Source organism: Nicotiana attenuata, unplaced genomic scaffold (genome assembly GCF_001879085.1).
Source record: "Nicotiana attenuata strain UT unplaced genomic scaffold, NIATTr2, whole genome shotgun sequence".
NCBI classification, from domain to species: Eukaryota; Viridiplantae; Streptophyta; class Magnoliopsida; order Solanales; family Solanaceae; genus Nicotiana; species Nicotiana attenuata.
This window is the reverse complement of record NW_017671993.1, coordinates 123,520-145,665: the sequence shown is the minus strand read 5'-3', so window position 1 is coordinate 145,665 and position 22,146 is coordinate 123,520. Positions and strand designations below refer to the sequence as shown.

The following is a 22,146-nucleotide window of genomic DNA, read 5'->3' as shown; positions in this document are numbered from 1 at the left end:
TCGAAGAAGGATCACGATCCTCCACAGCGACGGATGGATCTAACCGAGGCATACTTCGTATCTCTTATAGAAGTCCAGAATAACCAGGTCCACCGGGCCCAGTGTAAAGGGATAAGTGTAAACACTTAGATACCCCTCCACATGGGTAGCAATGGCGTCCTCAGGCCCGGGGACTACTATGTCCTTACCTACCAAGTTGTAGTCCTATTGGACATCGAGAATAAAGTCTTCTGTGATGGAACATATGCACATTGATGCCACCTCACCCCGGCCCTGCACCGACGAGGGCCTTTCAATCTTATAGTCGTTGGAAACCGAACAAACCCCGGGGACGAACATTTTTAAGCGAGGCTTGGGAGCCGGTTCATTGGTAGCCACGTCATGAGTGGATGTCTCGAGGACGACTACATCAGGAGCGACCTCCTCGATTTCAGCGGTCGATTGTAAAGAAGAAGAGGTGACTTGTTAAGGAATAGATTTGGAAGATTTAGCCATTGTTATCTAGAAAAAACTTGAAAATAGGAAGAAGGGTTGAAAGATGAAGAATCAAGTGCACTGATTTGGGTGAAAACTAGGTAAAAACTTGTAACTTACTGAGAAATCTTGAGGAACGGAGGTAAAAATATGAGAGTATAAAGAAAGGTAATGATAGCCTGAAAACTCGAAGGTAGAAACTTGGTCAAAAGGTAAAAAATGAACGAAGGATGAAAGTATTTATAGAGGTTTTGCGTTGCTTCGCCTTCAGGGATGACTTGCCGATGGCTGACACGTGTTCGAAGTCATAACGACACGACTGACGGGATGTTTCAGATTCTTTGTCGTTTCTGTCATGGCGTATTGAACAAGGAATCGAAGTGCGTATGTCGTTTCTCATCGTTTCAGTAAACCTACTTTCTGAAAAAACAGGGGACTATCTGTATACGGGTGAAACCGAGCTCGTATGAAACCTCGGTTCTCGGTGAAGCAAACGGAGTAAAGGCGTGACCGTAAGGAATCAGAATCGGGGAGACGATCCCCTCGTGTCGACAGTCGGGCAAAATACCTGCCCTCGGGAGAATCGAGGCTACGTCCCCCCAGGTCTGATTTAAATCCTAAAACTCTGGAGAGAATTACCAGACAATCGCGCATGACTAACAAAGGGCCGTGATATTCGTGCCCAACCAGATGTCACGGCGTAATTCTCGGCTCGTATCAGCAATGGATCAGTGATTAGCAAGAAGAAGGATTTTTACCCTTTTTTAGAATTGTACTTGGTGAAACCCCCTACTATATAAAGGGGAGTCTAACTATTCATGAGGGGCATTGTAACACGCACACCAAGGCAATATACTGTTAATTTTTCTCTGTCCTTACTTATGTTCATCAGAGTTCCATCACTGTGAGCCCGGGACCGAAGGCAGGCATTTCATTAAGCTGTTGCTGAGTCCGGGATCACTCCCACTATTGGTTTGGCAACTTATTACGTATTTTCTCCGTTTAATCTAACGTTATTAATCGTTTGTATTGAATTAATTTGCCTATCCTTAAAATCGCGTATAAATTCAATTGTTATCCGTTTTTAAGGTAAACCGTTTTACTTATTTTATCTTATCGATTAATTTACATTTACAAACAAATGAAATGAAATCACCCTTTGGCCTATACCGATGAAAGCCATGTGTCGTACGTTACGAATCAAATGAGGATAACTATTCCCTCGGTATCTAGATAAGTTCTAGGCATGTTTTGGATTTCTTTTTAGGTTAAAACTATCCTGGTCAACTTCTAAGTTAAGACAATCAGGATTAGAAAAAAAACAACCAACCAGTAAACACACATATGACGTATATAGATTTCATGAGCTGGAAAAGAATACTAAAATGAAGCTTTCACATTCAAGAAATTAATGAAGTCGCTCTTTTTCTTCTTTAATTTGCTTTTAGGAGATGAAAGTCGCACTCAAACATGGTTCCAACGTGGGGGCTGTCGTATGGTTGCCATATCTTGTCGTGTTTGAAATTTGCTGATATGATTATTATATATCAAACTTGGTTGGGTTAGGTTGACAGTTGATTACTGCCATAGCTATTTCATCCGAATTCATTAACTGCCAATATCTACCTCTTTCATTTTGAGTTTCAACAACCACCACGACGATGACGACCCAGTAAAGTCCCACATATTGAGTTTCAACCACAACAATAATGACCCAGTAAAGTGTCACAAGTGAAATCTGAAGAGGTAGTGTGTACGCAGACGTTACCTCTACCTCTGGAGGATAGAAAGGTTGTTTCCTATAGACCCTCGGCTCAAGAATTTTATTTTGAGTTTCCTATTTCATTAATTTCCAAACTTTAAAAAGAAATAATTAATTGCAATGGCAGATCTGGATAGGTCCTAATAAGTCAGACCAAACACCCTTATCAATCCTAATACCATTAAGTTGTTAAATCAAACATCGGGTATTAAATTGTATTGGAGGAGATGATTACACGATTCAAAATGTTAAAATATTAAATAGAAATTTGGGGTTTGAATTTCCTTGAGAGTATGATAACTCCTTTAACTTTATTTTCCTCTTTTATAAGTATCTTCTAATGGTATTACATCTAAATGATTTCATTATATTTAAGAGTTGTGTTTGGACATGAATAGAATATTGGATTGTTTTTGAAGTTTTGTGAGTGATTTGAGTGAAAATTTTGAAAAACAGCTTTTGGAGTTTTTCAAATTTTTAAAAATTTCCAAAATGTATCTTCAAGTGAAAATTGAAAATTTTATTAACAAATGCTGATTTCGAAAAAAAGTGAATTTTTTTTGTAAAACAAGAAAAAAATTCTTATGTCCAAACGGACTATTATAATCTGTCGAATAATACTCATCGAATCGTTGTATGTGGCAATGTGCGGCACAACAAACACGAATTTTTTGCAGGTTAGAATTAAACCTTGCAGGTTCGTATCGATTGGTTGATTATTTGTGTAGTTTATTAGTACAACTTTGATAATTCATATTTCATGTTGTGTATTATTAAAAAATTACTTTCAAGGGAGACTTATGGTATGATATTTGACAATTTAGATAAATGGTTTGGTGAGGGTTGACATGACTTAATTTTATTTTGTTATTAATGTTAACTTTCCGAGCGTACCAAAATATAAATAGACAAGATGTCAAGATTAATCATACTATGTTTGTACACGGAAGTCACATTCCATCAAAAAGATTACGAAAAATGCTTTCCTTAAAAATGTTTTTGGTATTTTTTTGGTGAACGAAAAAAAAAATTCGGAACAAATAATTAATATCACATTAATAATAATGTTAAAAAATTTGAAGATTGTTTTGATGCGATTTTCGTGTACTTATTTTTAATAACAATAATATCTACATGTTAGTTGGAGCTAGTAATATAAAATGAAAAGGTAATGAGATAATTGTAAGAAGAATGATTTCACTCATTAATGAGGGAAAGTTTCCTCTTTTAATGAAAAATATTTGTTTAAAATTAATTTTTGATGAACAAACATTATAAAAGACTTTCTTATGGAAAATATATTTTTGAAAAATGACTTTGATCATGTAAACAACAAAGGTCGAGAGGTTTGTAACACAATCCACACATAGGTTGCAACAGAACATAATACGAACCATTTACCAAAACATCATTTCAGTCCCAAAAAAATAAAATTAAAGCTAATAATAATAACAAAAATAAAAGATGCCTTTTAATTTCTCTAATTCAAATTGTACAGATGTGTTTTTGAATTCCACCAGCGCTCTTCGTCCATGTTAAAATGTTCCTTTAATGTAGCTTTTCTATATTCCGATTCATTTTTTTAATTCTTCTAGGGCCATAAGATGTCTTGTCAACCTTTTGAAACTTCAAATAAGTATAAGTTTTTTTTTTTTTTTTTTATTTCTCACTTGGTGTCCTGTACCCGCATTAGAGTCCAATTATATCCGAGCAGTGTAGGGCCCCATTCGGGGGAAGCGCTCTCTACCAAGGATTTTTTCATACCCAGGGCTCGAATCCGAAACCCTGGTTAAGGGAGGAATAGTAACATCCACTCCACCACATCCTTTTTGGTGGTCGAATAAGTATAAGTTGCTACACTATCTTGAGCAAAAAAACAAATACTCTAGCTATGTTGATAGAACTATCCGTTAAATTGTTATAAATTGCCAATTAGTAGTCTCTTTTTTTCATCACAAGAGTAAAAACTTCAGGACCATTATTCATGGATAATGATGATAAAGGGAAGTTATGTACTCGTAAAAGCTTAAAGGGCTATGCTTAGTTGTAGTTAAACCCAAATAACGGTCAACGTGGATCCACTTTATCATGGACTAATGATTGTTATTTGCTGCTAATTAAGAATTCCAATGTTAGACTGCCTTACGGCAGCTAGCGAAATTTTAAGGTTATACATTGCAGAGTGATTGAAGGAGCCATGGAGCAACGGTAAAATTGTATTCGTGTGACCTATAGGTCATGGGTTCGAGACGTGGAATCATCCACTAGCTTGTATCAGGGTAGGCTGCCTACATTACATTCCTTGGGGTGCGGCCCTTCCCCGATCCCTGCGTAAATGTTTTTACATGGTAGAGTGATTACATTAATTTTGTCTACACACTAAAACTAGTTTACATTGTAGAGTAATTACGTTAATTGTAAGATTTTAGGATATTTGCTTATATTATTTATATTAAAGAAATTGGGGCCTAAAATAGTTAAGCCCTTAATCCTTATCATGATAAATCATCAAAATTGAATGTTAGTGAAAAGTTTGTGTCTCACAATCAAACAAAAATGATAAAATGAATGAGATTTCTCACCTTTAATCGGAGGATATAATTTAATATTTTGAAAAATAAAGAAGTTTCTCGTGAAAAATACTTTTTCCTTAATGAAATATAGGAGGTTAAAATTTTAATAAATTCGACCGGTAATTTGTTAGAACTGGTTATTAACTTTTCCCTTGATGAAAGAGCTTTAAATTGGGAAAGAAAGTTTGTCTCTCTCAATCCCTTTTTTCCGTGTAACACAAGAAAAATAATGTTATATAGGGTCCATAAAGTGGCTAGACCATCATTTATTCTATTTTATTCATCATAAGAGAAGAAAAAAAGAAAGAAAAAGACGTGTGAATTGTCTGAATATATTGTGCGTATAAGGGCATTACGGGAATGTAAAATAATCATCATTCGTCACGCGCGTTTAAGTCTCAACGTAAATGTCGAACGAGTCCACCACAGTTGCCAAAACAACACTCTGCTCTCGCCTCTTTTATTTGATTTTTCTGAATTTTCCTCTCTCTAAGCAATTTCCGCTGTTCCAAACAGTGTCTTAACCAGATTCCTTGCTTTTTTCATCTCAAATTCCCTACTTTTTGTTGCTTCGCAACGTGGCTTAGATCCTTCTTCATCACGCTTTGCAACTGCTTCACTCAAGGTACAATGGATGAATGCACGTTAACAGTTTGTCCCCTGAAGATGGCTCCTTTTCAGAGTTTCCTTTTTCATAATTTCTTACTACTTTTATCGCTACTGTTTGATCTGTACTATTCTACTTTCTCATGTTTAGCTTTGTACTAATATCGATGTGTTTTTTCATTTGATCTGCTGTTTGGTTGTCCACAAATTTATGAGCAAAAGGAATGGAACATTCATTTCTAGATTTTGCCTTTTTCGCTGCTGGTGGAATAAGCTTAGTAAGCTCAGTGATTTTTTTTATTTTCTAAAATTAGCAAACAAGGCTCTTCTCGTAAAGCATGTTTTTGTTCTCTTCTCGATATAATTTTATTTTATCATTACGATTCTCTTTATACCGATGAAATTGGAGATCCAGTTTTGGATTAAAATTTTATTCATTATTTCTTTGAACGGGATTAGCCTACACGAAACTAAATGGCTATTGAGGATTCATATGGCTGATCTCGACTAGTTTGGGATTGCGGGAAGTTGTTGTTGTAGTTTCTTTTTCGGAATTGAGTTGTAGTCTAAATGAAATTATGCTTTTACAGGAGCTGTCCTTTCCGAGATATATTTTTTTTTAGAAAATATCAAGAACAGGAGTCATTATTTCTTTGAACGAGATTAGTCTACATTATGCACTTACAGGAGTTATTTTGTATATTACTGGCCTGAGATGATATAGCCTACCCAACTTGTTTGGGGCTGAGTCTTAGTTATTATTATTGTTGTTGTTGATGATGATGACGACTCTTGAGTGCAAAAGATGCTTGAGCCACCAAGTGCAGAAGTTAACTGTTTTTAATTTCTTACAGCTATTTCACGATGCGATCAATGCATAAGTAGCTGAAAATTCAAAGTGCGCGGAAGAAATGGAGAAGGAGTCACATGGATTAATTATAGGCATCTCAATTGGAGTGGTGATAGGAGTGCTTTTAGCTATACTTGCATTTTTCTGCTTTAGGTACCATAGGAGACGTCCTCAAATAGGGAATAGCAGTTCTAGGAGGGCTGCCACTATTCCTATTCGTGCAAATGGTGCTGATACTTGTACAGTATTATCTGACTCTTCCATTGGTACTGAGTCACCAAAATCGACTATCCAGAATGGCATGTCAGTGTGGCTTGGCGGCCTTAGAAAGGCAAATGTTGTTTCTGCATCCGGTATACTCGAGTACTCCTACAAGTATGTACTGTGACTATATGCAAAGAGTGTTGCGACTTTTTAGTTTGATTTCCAATCTACTGCTCTCTCATTGTATGTGCAAAGCGAAATGAGATTCAGTAGTTTTTCCATGGCTTAATTGTAGAGCTTGTTCAAAATCAGTTCTTCTACTATTATAGTTGTTTCAATCACCAGAAGTAGAATAAAGTCGAAGGATCCTAGGAAATCCAAACTTCTTCTTTCATTTTAACCATTACATTACTCCCATAGCAGAAATGAAGCATTCCTTTTATTTACTCTTTATCACAGAAAGTGTCGTTGACTGTAGGAAGCTTAAGTTCAAACAGCGTCCATCCTAATGTCTGGCTTCTTTGAAAATTTTCTGTTTAAAATTCCAACAGTGTATCTTTGTGAATGTTCTGTAAAACTAGGAACATAATCCAGTAGCAAGACTTTGCATCTCTGAGCCATGGCAATATCCAATTAATGGCTCTGATTCATAAGTCTGATGAATGGTCTTGCAATTCCCTTCACATTATTGACCATAAATTGCACTCTTCAATAGATAGACCTTGCATCTTAGGGCCATGATTATCTGCTTTTGATTCATAACTCTGCCGAATTATCATACACTACTTTTTCATGACTGTTTGGCATTACTTGCACCAGCTAGATCCACATCTTAATCAATACACTAGATATGTTAGCCTTTCAACCAGTACCAACCCACTTAACTCTCCTCTGAGAAGCACAAAGTATCAACATCAACCAGACTTTTTGCTAAGTAATTGCAATAGGAAGGCATATAATGAAGCTGCTGAGCTACCTAACTCACAGCAGTTATGTCTCAGTAGCCCATTCACCCCGTGATAGTCTGTCCATATGCTAATTCAAAATAATCTACATTTGATATGCTTAAACCTTATGAATGTTTGTTGCCAATACTCCCACAATGCAAACCAGAGATCAACCTTCACCCATTCTTTTTCTACAACAACATACCCAGTGTGATCCCACAAGTGGGGTTTGGGGAGTGTGGGGTGTACGCACACCTTACCCCTATCTTGTGCGAGGTACAGAGGCTGTTTCCAATAGACACTCGGCCCACCCATTCTTTTTATGGAATGGTAAAAAAGCCATTTCACATATGCTAACGCGTGTCTCACTTCTTTCCCATTTGCAAACTTTTCCATGTGGTTTGCATGCCTGATGAAGCCTCTTTTGAAGGGTTTTGGTGTCAATGTAGTGGTTAAGCAGCAATAGGAGATGTTAGCCTGAAATCAAAGACTTTGAAAATGAATATTAGTGCTTACTGGGTAATGAATTTGTTTTAATATGGTCAATATTTGCGATAAAGCATTTGTCTAAATGTTAGCATATTTTAATTTTACCATTTCTAGAACAATGTGTTTTTCGACATCAGAATGCCACAGAAGAACTTGTAATCAATGAGCAGCTTTTAAACCATACATATTTATCTTCTATAATCCTTTACATTTTATTGAAGTTTTTATTCTGAGAGATGCTTAAACATTTATTTAACATACTCTTTCTTAATGGGCAGGGATTTGCAAAGAGCAACCTACAACTTCACCACATTGATTGGTCAAGGGGCCTATGGTCCTGTTTATAAGGCTCAGATGTCTACTGGTGAGACAGTTGCTGTCAAAGTGCTCGCAACTGATTCCAAACAAGGAGAGAAAGAATTCCAAACAGAGGTACTCTAAACGTCAGAGAAGCATACCTTTCATGGTGGTTTGCCATCTGTTTGACAAGTCACCTTGCTCAAACATTTCTCATAAATTTTGACAACTTTTGGAACTGGGAAACAACCATGTTTACTGCGTTAACATATGGAAAAGCCAGTTCACTAAACAACCAGTTGATAAATATGTGTAGTCGTGGAAAATGCTAAATAAGTTTATTTACTTTTTGTACTTCGTAAAATGTTTACCTTAAATCATGAGGTATCACTTAGAGAACATGCTAGCGTTACAAGCCCTAGTGATCTTTAACAAACATCCAGTTTACAAACAAAAAGAGAAGGGGATATTTACTTTAACTCCGCTCATATTTTGATTCAGTAGTTGGTGAAGTGCTTGCAACTGATCCTAAGCAAGAGGGGACAGGAAATTGCTGTATCCTCCTAATGTGTACAATGTTCTCTAAATGCCACAGCACACCAAAAAATTTAGGCAAATTCTAGTGCTTTTAAGTTAACAATACCTTTCATCCAGTAGGGTTCTAGATATCCTCTGAGCCTCATTCTTTTATTCGTATTTTGTGCTAAACCATATGTGTTATGCTGTAATTGCTGAACTACATTTTATATTGTAAATTATAAAAAATAAATTGACTTCCAGCTTCTTTTATTTCCACAGGTCATGTTACTGGGAAGGCTACATCATAGAAACCTGGTGAATTTGGTTGGATATTGTGCAGAGAAGGGTCAGCATATGCTTATCTACGTTTACATGAGCAGAGGCAGTTTGGCTTGTCACTTGTACGGTATGCTATGGAGAACTCTGTCTGATGATTTAGTGGCAAGAGAAACAATTCTTTGAGAGGCATTCTTGAACAATGCCTTTTCCTGCAACATTCTAAAGTTGAAAACATTCTCTGATTGATGTTGATATTACAAAATATTGCATGCATGGATGTGCATTTTTCACCTCAAATATGTTGCATTGAATAACATATATCGGTCATCGTTTGATTAAGGCAATAATTAACTGTGCATATTATCAGATCTCTCTCAAATCACCAAAATCGCAAGAAGTTAATTTGCAGTAAATTGAACTATAGTTATATGGGTAAACTTGATTAGTCTTCAGCAGTTTACTGCCAGCAATAGCTAAGTTTTGGGTGTTGTCAGTCTCCTGCTTACCCACTGTATATTCTAGCAGTCTAGAAATGAGTTCTGTTCTGAACAATATTTTCTCATATCCGAGGTGTCCTCCATTTGTATGCGTTCAGCACAAACTATTTAATTAGTTTATAGCACGGCTCCCTAAGGCCCAGTTTAGCGCTTCCAGTTCATGACACTTGTGGTTGCACATACACTGAATACTAGGGACTGTATATGACTATATCCCACCACCTCAAATTGGAAATTCTCCATTGTGTTCTGTGAGATTCACGTTATACTGGCATTTGTCTTTTGACTAGCATATTGTGTACTCATGCAATCAAAGTTTCATAGCAATGTAAACAATTGTAAAGTCGCCAGATATTTGCTTCCAGGATAACCTCTCACATGCATGATAATATGTTTAGTCTTTTAACAAAGGAACTACTTTGACAGATGAAAAGCTTGAACCGTTGTGCTGGGATTTGAGAGTTCAAATTGCTCTTGATGTGGCTAGGGGCTTAGAGTATCTTCATGACGGGGTAATCTTCTCCCATCATTTGCATTTAATGCTTCTGAAACATGATTAACAACCAATCTCTCTTCTGTACCACGGATCCTTGAAATAAGCACAAATTACCATTCATATGCAAAATACATTTTTGGGGATCTCAATTTCTGAATCATGCGTGTCCTAGTGGCAACTCTCCTGCTACCGTATATTGCTCATTCACTGACCTCTTTAATCTTCGTTATTTCCTTTTTCAGGCAGTTCCTCCAGTTGTACACCGGGATATTAAATCATCCAATATTTTGTTGGATCAGTCAATGAGAGCTAGGGTATGCAGTTGCCAAATATATTTCTTATTTCTCTCCAAAACTAAAGTAAAAGGCATAGATTTCTTTGGTTCTGATGATAATTAAATGGCAGATTTTGAGGCGGTCATACTGTAAGGCCATTTCGGGCTAATGCTAATCATTGGGTTTAATACATAGGTTGCTGATTTTGGGCTTTCAAGGGAAGAAATGGTCAGTAAACATGTATCCAACATCCGTGGAACATTCGGATATCTTGATCCTGAATATATATCAACTAGGTCATTCACTAAGAAAAGCGATGTTTACAGCTTTGGGGTCTTACTATTTGAACTTATTGCTGGTAGAAACCCTCTTCAGGGGCTTATCGAGTATGTTGAACTAGTAAGATCTCTCTCTCTCTCTCTCTCTCTCTCTCTCTCTCTCTCTCTCTCTCTCTCTCTCTCTCCCCCCTCATTATGAGATGTATGAGATGTGAGACTGCGTACAATAGGCCTTGTGGTCCGGCCCTTCCCTGGACCCCGCGCATAGCGGGAGCTTAGTGCACCGGGCTGCCCTTTATCTTTTGATGATGATATGGTGAGAACTAAGGGCCCATGATTTCTTGAGCATATACAGCTTTATGAGATTGCTTATGCCTTCTTTCTTTTCTTTTAGTTTTCCTTACTTTTTTTGTTGTAATATCTTTGTTTGCTCTTATGTCTTCCCTGGTTGTACTTGGATTACTTCATCATATGTTTATTTTCACTCAATGTTGATTCAAATAAGTCCGTTTTTCACATTGGATATACTGTATTGTATCTACTTGGAATAGAATTTTGCTTCTAGTAGATATTACTCTCTTTGCTCTTGTATTGCATAGTTCAGTTTTGAGTACCATGTTTCACATTGGATGTATTGTATGTTTACTCTCTTTTGTTTCTGAGTGCACAAGTTTTTAGTGGAAAAGCTTGCAAGGACCTTGTTACATAATTGGTGATGGTGGTGAGTTATGAAGGAAATCAGACAAAAATTTCACTGGGCATTTCTTTCTAAAAATAAGAGAAAATAGTAAAAGAATGCAATAGCAGTTTCATAAATCAAACAGACCCCAGTAGTCTGAGTCTTCAAGGTTCCTGCATCCTGTAGTCCATGTCTGCGGTTAGCTTATCATTGTTGCATGGATTACTCCTCAAAATGTCACTACTAGCTTTAGGGACATGTGAGCACTATTGTCGAGCAACTTTTGCAACCCCCCCCCCCTTAATTGTCCAGATGTTTCTTAAACCTATTCAGTAATATAGAAGTTAAGCTCCAAATGATTAATGATCGTAGGCAGCCATGACTACAGATGGAAGAGGTGGATGGGAGGAAATTGCAGATTCCCGTCTTGATGCGAAGTATGATTTGCAAGAGCTTAATGATGTGGCTGCACTTGCATACAAATGTGTGAATCGTGCCCCCAAGAAACGGCCTTCCATGAGGGACATTGTGCAGGTTCTGTCAAGGATACTCAAATCTAGACACGACAGAAAGCGCCACAAGCGTTCTTCATCTGCAACAGCAGAGGAGTTTACCATCAATGTTGAACAACCTGATCATCGGAGTCCAAACTCTGGACACCGACGGGGGGAATCTATTGACAGCACTGCTGACTCATGTGAAGTTTAACTCAGTTCTTCCATTTGTTTATTTTTTCTGTTTACTTCTTCCTCTTCTTTTCTTCTTGTAAAATTGGTCAGGTTGTTAGGTTCTCCATTCGCAACACACTTTTGCCTTGGTGAGTTCGATTGGGATATTTAGGATCTGTTATAGTCTGCGTGTAAGATAGCCTTTCTTTCTTTCCAATTTTGTTAAATTTTTGTAAATTCGCGTGGGAGGTAAAATGAATGACAGAAGTAAAGGGGGAAAAGCCCGGATCGGCATTTTGCAATTCTATGGATGTTCATATCATCTTCAACAGCCAAAAGTATCTTTTTTCCGACTGGATTTGTAGGATTTACATATGACTTTGCTGGAATTAGCAGGAAAGCACAATGGCATCTAACTTCCGGTATTACTAACTGTGGTTTGGCTCTTAAAAATAATTGATCCTTGGCGAACTAGAATTACCTCAATGAGTTCTAGTACTATTGTGTTTATGGAAGGAAATTGAGACTTATTTTTATTTTTCGTATTCTAAGAGGATTTGAATTTGACACGGTTGCAAGGGGCAAGAAGTTGTCGGAATTTAAGTGCAAGTTTGATTCTTGAAGTCCTTAATTATTTGTAACACTAGAAGATACATTCTTTTTGAGAAAAAAGAAATATAGTAACTGAGAACTGTACTAGCTTACAACTGGATCTCTTACAAAATAGAAAATAATTTTTTTTACTAATTAGTTTCCCTTTATAGGAATGATCTCCCAGCTAATTTCTTCACTCCTTAATTATTTCTATTGTGGAGCCATGATCTATTATGCCTGGCAAGCTAGGAATTGGAAAGTATTTAGACAATTGAATGTAAATAGTGAGTTAATAGTTACACAAATACAGAAAGAACTTAGGGAGAGAGTTGGTATGTTAGCAGGTTCTAGGAAAACTAGAGGCTGTCAAGTTTTGATACATAGGCTATGTAATTAGAGTGTAAATGCTGGTTTTCTCGCTGTTCTGCTTCTTTTTTTGAGGTCTAGAAGTGGAAATTCTCTTGTTTGTAATTTCATATGATTGTTATGGTAATATTCACAGATTATTGCCAATCAATTATTCTATTAAATACATACTAGAGTACCTCGTTATTAAAATTTAGACAAATGATAAGAAACCGCATAACTAAATAAATTAATAAAAATACAAGACAAAAAACCACGAGAACTCACTCCACAAAGGAATTGTGCACTACATGGTCTATTTAGGAACTCCTCATCCCGTTCAATCCAATTTTGTTAGAAAGAATCAAGATATATTTTGAATCAATTTTGTTTTTATCTGCTTTTTCCCAAAACTCCTACCCCGTGTCATATTGGGCTCAAACAAAATCAGTTTCAGATTTGAATAGGCTCTTTTTTATTGGGCCAGAGTCGACCCGTCCAGTCAGTCGGATCGGCTGTCTGGACTGCTTTGCTAGTTTATTATCCTATCCTCTAAAACTCGCGCTGTGTGTTCTTTCTTAGGATTTGAAGTACGCCCTTTGCCATGGCAGCTCTGCAGAGCTCCTTCACTGGTCTCTCAATCTCCTCCACCTCTTTCTTCGGCCAACGTCTCTCCCTTCCTCCTCTGGTATGGTTTTGAAATAATGAATGTCTTTATATCAGTCTCAATAGTTGGAACAGCTGTATCCATCTCAATTGCACTATTGATTTCAAGTTTAATTTCTTACATTTTACTACATACCATTGTGGCCACCATTGCTAGCCGAATTCTTGCTCATATTATATGATTTCACTGTTCCAAGTTTGAATTTTTTGTCTATTTCCTGCTCAGTATGTTTGGACGAGTATATATCTAGCTGCAAGTGAAAATTTTAATACTATGTAAAGACGCCTAAGCTCCCCTGCAATGATTCCTCAAAATGGCTTTTGAAAAAAAATATGTCTAAAAGTGTATTTAGCATATGCTAATTGATTAACTCAAACTTACTCCATCAGTTCCAATTTATTGACACTCTTTCCTTTTCCAAAGTTCCAAAAGGTTTACTTCCATTTTTTTTGTATATCACCCTCTGTTTTAAAAGGCGGAATTGGGACTCGCCCGGGACTCGCCCAGGTGCGGATCACTCGTAAAGCGCCCCTGGGCTAATATGTGGGGCTTAGTTCCATGAGACTTACGCCTCGGCCTTCGGGACTTACGTCCCAGACACGCCCAACGCCCAGCGTACTGGGCTCGCCTAATAGAACTTTATGCAATTGTTTGTAACTAACCTTGTAAATCCTCAAATTTTCTTAATAAATCGTTGGCTATTCAAAATTACTTTTTTTTTCTTCATCATAAATCATTAAGTTGACAGTATTTTATGTCATAATTAAAACAAAAATTATTGCACGTTATCCATTAAGACTGCTATGATAGTAAACTTTAAATAAATCTTTCATTTAAAAAGTATTTATTTATTAACTTTTGTTATGTCTTTATTGTATAATAGTCCATCAATTTTTATAATTATTTTTCTAAATATTATTTTTTTCGCGTTTACGAGATACAATACTTATTAATTTAATAGCTCAGTATTAGCTAGCACAACTATTTACAAATAATTAGTTATCATGGTATAGTATGGTAAATTATGTGTCACTTTATTAACTTGTTGAAACTTAAAAATAAATGATGCTAGAGAATCATATTTAAACTGTGAATTATGTTTTTATATAAATTCTCTTTCAAATTAAAGGCATACTAAATAAAAGGAATATTTAAAAAAATATCAAATTATAATATCGAAATTCTTTCAAGATTCATTACTCGTTAAGAGATACATATAAGATTTCATACCGAATACATTACTTTTATTGTTTAAGTTGTATGACGTTGCAGCTAATTTGCATATTATGATATATGTCATACTTTTCGTATTATTCATAGTCGAATTATAATTTATAAGTATTTTAATTAGATTAGTTGTTATAATTTTGTGATTTAATGTAATTTTTATAACTATTTTTTATTTTATACTATCTTAAAATTCTTAAAATTAGTAAAATTTAAAGATCTGTGGGACTTACGCCCCGTGTCTCAGGGCTTACGACTCGCCTCTTCAGAGGTAAAACGTCTCGCCTCACGCCCCCGCCTTTTAAAACATTGATATTACCTTCACTACTTTAAAGAATCTAATATTTTTAACTATTCAGCTTTAATTATAAAAATAATTAACATGATTAACACTTATATACTTTAATAGTATGATGTTTTCTCTATTAAACTAACTTCTCAACCATTGCTTTGACATCCTTATCTATCATCACTAATGTAATATATAAGTCAAACTAATATCTTAAACTCTGCACCTAGTCAAATATGACGATAGAACATGCTCGACCATTCTAGTTGTATTACTTCTTGATTCAGTGTGCATCTGATTGGAGAAGTGTGCATCTGATTGGAGAAGTTGCGCGTAGATACTTGAACACTTGTGCTAAGATGCTATGCCGCTGATGAACTTTGCTGTACCATTTATTATTATTTTTACACGAGTCCTTAAAGGAACATTTCTTTTATGTATTTCGATAATACAACTGTTGTCATATCTTTGCTATCTTTCCGACATGTTCACCATGACGGATCACAAACACTGATAAAATTGTTGCATACATGCCCGTAAAATCATAAGCAATAGAAAGCAAAATATGGAATGAGATTTGTCTCCAGAAAATGCACTTGCTCAGTTGCTCTTATTGCACTAACTCTCTTCATTGCAATTGTCTACCCTGTCCTCTTTGGTTACGATACGTGCTTTACACAATTTGCCAATTTTTGGTGCATCGAACAGCAAACTTAGAATAATCTTTCGCCACTTGAATGATGATCTCCATATGATACTGTGCAGGTCAAATCAACAGAAGGTCCATGTCTGATTCAAGCAAAGGTTGGTATCTTGTTCATTTTCTGGTCTTTTAATATTTGTGTAATTGTGTCCAAGAATATTTTTGCTGCAGCTACTTTTATAGGGTTACTGCTATATGGTCATGCACTTCTTTTATGACTTATGACCTAATGAGGAAAGTGCTTAAACTAAATCAATAACAGTTTTTAACAATTGCCACGTTTTCTATTGCTGATCTTGGGGACTAATTGTTACTTGTTAGGAAACTGATATATCACTTGCAACGGGAGTATGATATTTCTGTAGCTGAAATATCAGTATCTGTGATTACAATTAGTTTTATCATTGAATAATAACAATCTTTTTTATGTCTATTTTGCAGCTTAAGCGATGGGAGCGGAAAGAGTGTAAGCCAAACAGCCTTCCAGTACTACACAAAATGCATGTTAAGTTGGGAGATACAGTAAAGGTAATATCCGGCCATGATAAAGGTAAGGTTGGGGAGATCACTGAGATCATCAAGCACAACAGCAAAGTAGTAGTAAAAGACGTGAACTTGAAAACCAAGCATGTGAAGAGTAGGAGTGAGGATGAACCAGGCCAGATAGTCAAGGTTTTATTTTGATTCCTCTCTTCTCTAACTTGCCTGAAAATTGTGTTCTTGAGCTTTTCGTTTGGTCTTGACTAAACCCTTGACCTACCAAGAAAGTAACTTTTTGTGTTAACGTAATTTCAGATTGAAGCTCCTATTCACAGCTCAAACGTGATGCTTTACTCGAAAGAGCAGAAGGTAGCCAGTCGGGTGGGTCATAAAACACTAGACAATGGAAAAAGGGTTCGCTACCTCATAAAAACTGGGGAAATCATCGATAGTGCAGAAAACTGGAAGAAAGCAGTCAAAGAGAAGGAGAAAACAACAGAAGCAGTAGCTGCTGCTTCCTAGGAGACTGGCCTGTAAATTCTGGTTGATTTTGCTAATTTTGAACCTTCTTTCATTGTTGTAGTATGATTCTGTTATCACCTTAAACTTCCTAAAATCAGTAACAGAAGAATTTATATTAATGAGCAGAAACCTGAAACCAGCATTAAGATATTGGTGGGAGATTACAAAATTTGTGCCAGATGAGCTGTCAATTAGTATGTACTTAAACATTCTTGAGATTGCACCACATAGCTAGTTGTTATAAACACCTATATATTTCAGACTATACAAAGAGTCAGTTCTCCTTCGAAAAATCTTAATTTCTTTCCTTCCAGAGAACCCACAAAATACTAGAAGGAATAGTGATACTGATACACATGTTCTTCACTTTTTACATACATATACTATAAGGGGTGGTTTGGTACGAGGTATTAGAAAAAATAATGCAAGCATTAGCTCTATGCATTACTAATACCTTGTTTGGTACCTTTTTTCAACTTGTGTATAACTAATACTTACATCATACTTGGCATTATCCTATGCATAAGTAATACATAGAAAACCATGGCATTAGTAATACCAAGGCTTTAATGCATGCATTAGCATGGTTAAAGACAAAATTGTCCTTAAAGTCTCTTAAAGCTAGAGAATATGGAGGGCATTTTTGTAAGCAACTATTTTTTTTTAAAATTATGCAATGCATTATAATTTTAATACATCACACCAAACGATAGATAAGAAACAATATTTGCATAACTAATGCTTGCATTACTAACACATGCATTACTAATCCATGCATTACTAATACACCTTATTCCGCACTATTCTTATACACCCTACCAAACGACCCCTAAAAGTAACGCATTTGAAAAATAGGACGATGCTTGAGCCTAGGCTAGTGAACTATTTCAATGTAGAGCCGTCAATATGGGTTTGGCCCGTTGGGCAAGCCCATCCTGTGATTTAGTGGGGTTGGGCTAGAATTTTTGGACCCCCTTTAAAAACGAGGCTTTTAAGTCCGGCCTGAGTAAGCTCGTGACCCATGAGGCTGGCTGGGCCGGGCCGGGCCGTGGACCTAATAAAAATATTTATTTTAAATATATAAAAAGTATATGACACTGTAAGTGGTGTGTTCTTAACAAATGCATAAGTTGTATCTATCATGAAAATGTCAAAACACTTGTTGCTACTCGGAATTGGCTACACGGTTTTATATTTTTTTATGTGAATTTGAATATTATTAATTTTTAAAATTTTATTATTCTTAATATTTAACTAATTAATATTGCATATGAATTGTAGATGTAGATGAAAGTGAAGATGTTAAGACAATCATGTCACGTGCGGATTCAAATGTATTTGATGAAGATGATGTGTCGGATATCCATAAGCATCATGGACGTTCTCTTGAATAGTTTGTTTTGATTTTGACTTTTAGTAAATGAAATATAGTCTTGTCTTTTACTTTTTGAGTGTTTATTTGACATATTGGAACAGTATAAAAGTTGTATTAAGTTTTGCGAAATTTTTTCAATAAGATATTTTTTAAATTTTAAGTATTTATCTTTTTTTAGGTTAGTACTTAAAGAAAATATAAAATTATATTTTAAAAAAATAATGGCCCAGGCCACATAGGGCTAAGGTGGATAGCCCATTGTAAGGCCCATTAAAATAGTGGGCTAGCCCAGCCCAACCCGTCAATTACTAAAACTCACATAGGCTGGGCTAGGCTAGGCTAACCTTGTCCGGCCTATATTGACAGCTCTATTTCAAGGTAAGACATAATAAAAAATCACGTCGAAGTTCTTAAAAAGATTCCAAGGGGACAGTGAAGGAAAGGAAGAGATTTTAATTAATTGCTCTATCTTGACAAAGTTTATTAATGACTACGAGGTGTAACTATTCCTATCATCATATTATATTATTTCATATCATATTATATTATTATATTATTTATCTATCTATATCTATTTATATTATTATAAAAGTACGAATAATTCATATTAATTATTGATCGACCTTTATACCCTTATTTGTATCAATCTTTAATATAAATGATTAGGGTTTTTGGTAAAATAAAAAAGGACATACTAGAGGTAGAATTTTAGATCGATAATGACTCTCAGTTGGGTTCTTCTCCTTGTTGGAACGAAATTCAATTAAGAAGTTAATTGTCACAAGATTTGATAATTTAAGAATTATTATATGCTTTTTTTTTTGGATACTGTCCAAGTAATATTAGAAGTCTTCCACTTGAAGATACCAAAAAACCTTTATATTGATCTTCTTTTTCGTTCCAAGCTGCAAGTCAATTAAAAGCAGAAGATTGTACGGTAAGCAAACCCAAAGGCTCGTCATAATTGCAATTTGCTAAAATTTTGAAGGTCCGCGGCTTAAGTTATAGCTTTATTATTGTAAGCTTGATATGTATCATGTTCTATGCTTTTATTGAACTGAGAACTTTTGATTGATTTTTCTTTGCTCTATTTATAAGTTTGCTCCGTAGATCTTTTGGCTTGTTTTTGTGCCAAAAATGGAAGAATAATTTTTCTCCAAGAGGATCGCGGAAAGGTATTTTTGTCTTCTGTTATCATTTCCTTACAGTTTTATTTATCCCTCACAGAGTCCAACTTTTCTTCTTTGTTTTTTTTATAATGAAAAGTAGGACTCTGAAGTTTCAGTGAGTCATTAAGGTGATAATTAATCAGCTGCCTGGGAATATTGATTAAATCACGAGCTGATGACAAATCTACGTTACCAGTTACTTTTGTTTCGCCCTTTTCAATATTTGCTTGCATCCTTAACCTAATTTATTTATGGTAATTATGAGATCCTAATTAGATTTTAACGAATTTTCTGTTTCCATTTTTTTTGTGTTTAAACTAACCAACTAAAAACAAAGAGGCCAACTGTTCCGAAGCTCTTTTTTCAAGAAGCACTTTTGCTGAGAAGTACTTCTTGACATAAATTAATTTTCATAGCTTAGCCGTACAAAATAAATTTCTCTTCTTTCATAAAACACCTGTTTGTGATAGAAATACCAATTAATTACTACTTCCTCCGTTCTAATTTATGTGAATCTGTTTGACTGAGCACGGAGTTTAAGAAAAAATGAACACTTTTGAAATTTGTGGTCCTAAACAAGTTAAAAAGGGCCCAGAGTATTTGTGTGGTTATAAAACCTTCTCATTAAGGGTAGAATTGTAAGTTTAAACTAAATTGTTTCCAAATTTAGAAAGGGATCATTCTTTTTGGAACGGACTAAAAAGGAAATAGGTTCACATAAACTGGAACAGAGGGAGTACTTATTTTATATTCTAAATAATATTTACAGTGTAATAAAAACTGATGGACGTAACAGCGGTTGAAAACATAATAAGAAGATCATGTCAGACTTTTTGAAGGAATCTTAACTATAATACGTACTAAGAGTATTGCAAAATGGAATTATGAGTAAAATTATTTTTGAAGTTAAAAAAACATTCTTAGGGTACATAAATTTATTCCATAAAAAAAGCATTAGAATAAAAAAAATAGAACACAAAGTCAAAAAGGTTAGTATAGTATTAAGAATCAAAATGTCATACAAATGTCTAAGGAAGCACAATAAAAGCTAAATCATGAACAAGAACAAGTTTTCTATACTATATTGTAAAGAGTCAGACTCTGGTATAGCGAGACTATCGACAACAAGGGTTTTGGTTAAGGCAGAGCAGCCAAAGCATTAGGAGGAAACATACACAAAAAAATATTATCTACAAAGAAGTGTTTGTTAAGATACCATCACATTAAATACTTTTAAACTATAATACATAATTATCTAACTAACATGACAAAATTGATCATTTGTGTAAGTTTGATGATGTTCTTTTATTTTAAATTCATGTATTATTATACATAAAATTTCTATCATTAATTAAATTTTGGTGTTCCTTCCTATAAATATATATTTAAATTATCACGTGTCATTATTAACGTGCAACGCACGTTCATAGATACTAGTATTATAAAAAAGTAGAAAGCTCCAACCGTCAAAGTTGAATTACCAAAATGCCCATAAAAAATTAAATATCCGTTTTATCCTCAATAAAAAATACCACTTTATAACATTTTCGTATGAAAATGTAAATATAAAGGCCACCATAATAAATTCATCAAGATGCTCTTTGCATGTGCAACGTATATGAGCATTGAAAATACAAATACTACTAGAGTTACGTACGAGGGTAAACATTAATTCCTGCAATCTTAAAGGAATGTAATTACTAATTTAATGTGAATATTGATGGTGAGTCATATAAGAAGTCTTCTTAAATTTTATAGGGAAAATGCCTAAAAATGCCACTCAACTTTCAGAAATGGTCTATCCATGCCATCCGTAAAAAATTGCTCATTTCATCCAACAAAACCATCAGTAGAAGACGAAGGAGTTCCCATATTCACACACAAATAAATTTCTATACTAATAATTTGCAGACAATCACAGAAGTAGTCCAGATCTCAAATTTCACAAGTATGACAAAATGCCCTAATTTCACCTAGATTTTCACATGCAAGTAAAAGAAAAGAACTTTTACCCTCCTTCTTCGCACACCTGAAGAAGCTAAGGTCTTCTAATAACGGGAAAGAGACGAAGAACTTAGAGAAGTTTTCAGAAGATTCTGACAGGAGATTCTTCGATCTGAACGAAACCGGCGAACCAAAATTGATGGTTACCATCGGACGAAAGCTGTGAGTGAGGCGGATCGATTGAAGAGCTCTGATACCATGTTAGACTCCATTATCGGAGTCAATCGGAGAAATCTCAAATGAGAAGAAAACCCTAAAACGAGAGAGAAAAGAGATAGAAAAGGAAAGATATTTTTATTACGTTTCTTCTGTGTCCTTCTAGAAAAAATCAGTTGATGTATATAGTCAAACATGACTTATTACAAAACTAACTGGGCCCGGGTTCTATACAAATTGGGCCCAAAATAGTAAAGCTAAAAACTAATCAGGAATTAACTATTGGGCCTTGTATTTGAGGAGTCCTTCAGCCCAACAATGTATGTGTGATTTCAGAATGGGATTTTTACATTCCTATGTCATATAGTAAACATATTATCCTCCATGCTTAACTTTTAATATAATTACCTATTATATACCTAATTACCATTTATGTACATTTTAGGGGTTTTAAGGGTATTAATTAGTCTCCTAATTTAACTCTACCGTGTATTCCCACTCCCCAAGTTTTTCTCTCCAAATTCCACCCCCTCACCCACGTATCAAACCACACCCCACGATTTCTTCTTCAGTCACCCACTATTTCCTCTTCTAAAATCAGTGAAAATCTGTAACACCTCCACCATTGACAACCATTAAAAAACTTTGAAGCTTTGAATTCGAATTTGGGTTTTCAAAAAACATTGTTTATTTGGATTGGTTGTTGTTGCAAAGAATTGAGA

The 22,146-nt window shown here is 35.2% G+C and overlaps 2 protein-coding genes across 4 annotated transcripts; both read left to right on the top strand.

Moving 5' to 3' along the window:
- Positions 1–5,161: 5,161 nt before the first annotated feature.
- Positions 5,162–12,246, top strand: LOC109211229 (calcium/calmodulin-regulated receptor-like kinase 1). Of its 3 annotated transcripts, none has more exons than XM_019374737.1 (8): positions 5,162–5,434; positions 6,270–6,640; positions 8,184–8,337; positions 9,001–9,127; positions 9,924–10,009; positions 10,236–10,307; positions 10,464–10,667; positions 11,614–11,811. In XM_019374737.1, exons 2-8 carry the CDS (start codon positions 6,327–6,329, stop codon positions 11,713–11,715), a joined length of 1,059 nt encoding a protein of 352 aa, XP_019230282.1. In that variant the 5' UTR covers positions 5,162–5,434; positions 6,270–6,326; the 3' UTR covers positions 11,716–11,811. The 3 variants fall into 3 exon arrangements, with proteins under 3 accessions (XP_019230282.1, XP_019230280.1, XP_019230281.1); XM_019374735.1 differs by having other exon boundaries at positions 5,165–5,434; positions 11,598–12,246; XM_019374736.1 differs by lacking the exon at positions 5,162–5,434 and adding an exon at positions 5,443–5,693 and having other exon boundaries at positions 11,598–12,246.
- A 1,136-nt stretch (positions 12,247–13,382) lies between these two features.
- Positions 13,383–16,898, top strand: LOC109211231 (50S ribosomal protein L24, chloroplastic). Its single transcript, XM_019374739.1, has 4 exons — positions 13,383–13,520; positions 15,781–15,819; positions 16,160–16,390; positions 16,514–16,898. Exons 1-4 carry the CDS (start codon positions 13,437–13,439, stop codon positions 16,718–16,720), a joined length of 561 nt encoding a protein of 186 aa, XP_019230284.1. The 5' UTR covers positions 13,383–13,436; the 3' UTR covers positions 16,721–16,898.
- Positions 16,899–22,146: the final 5,248 nt, after the last annotated feature.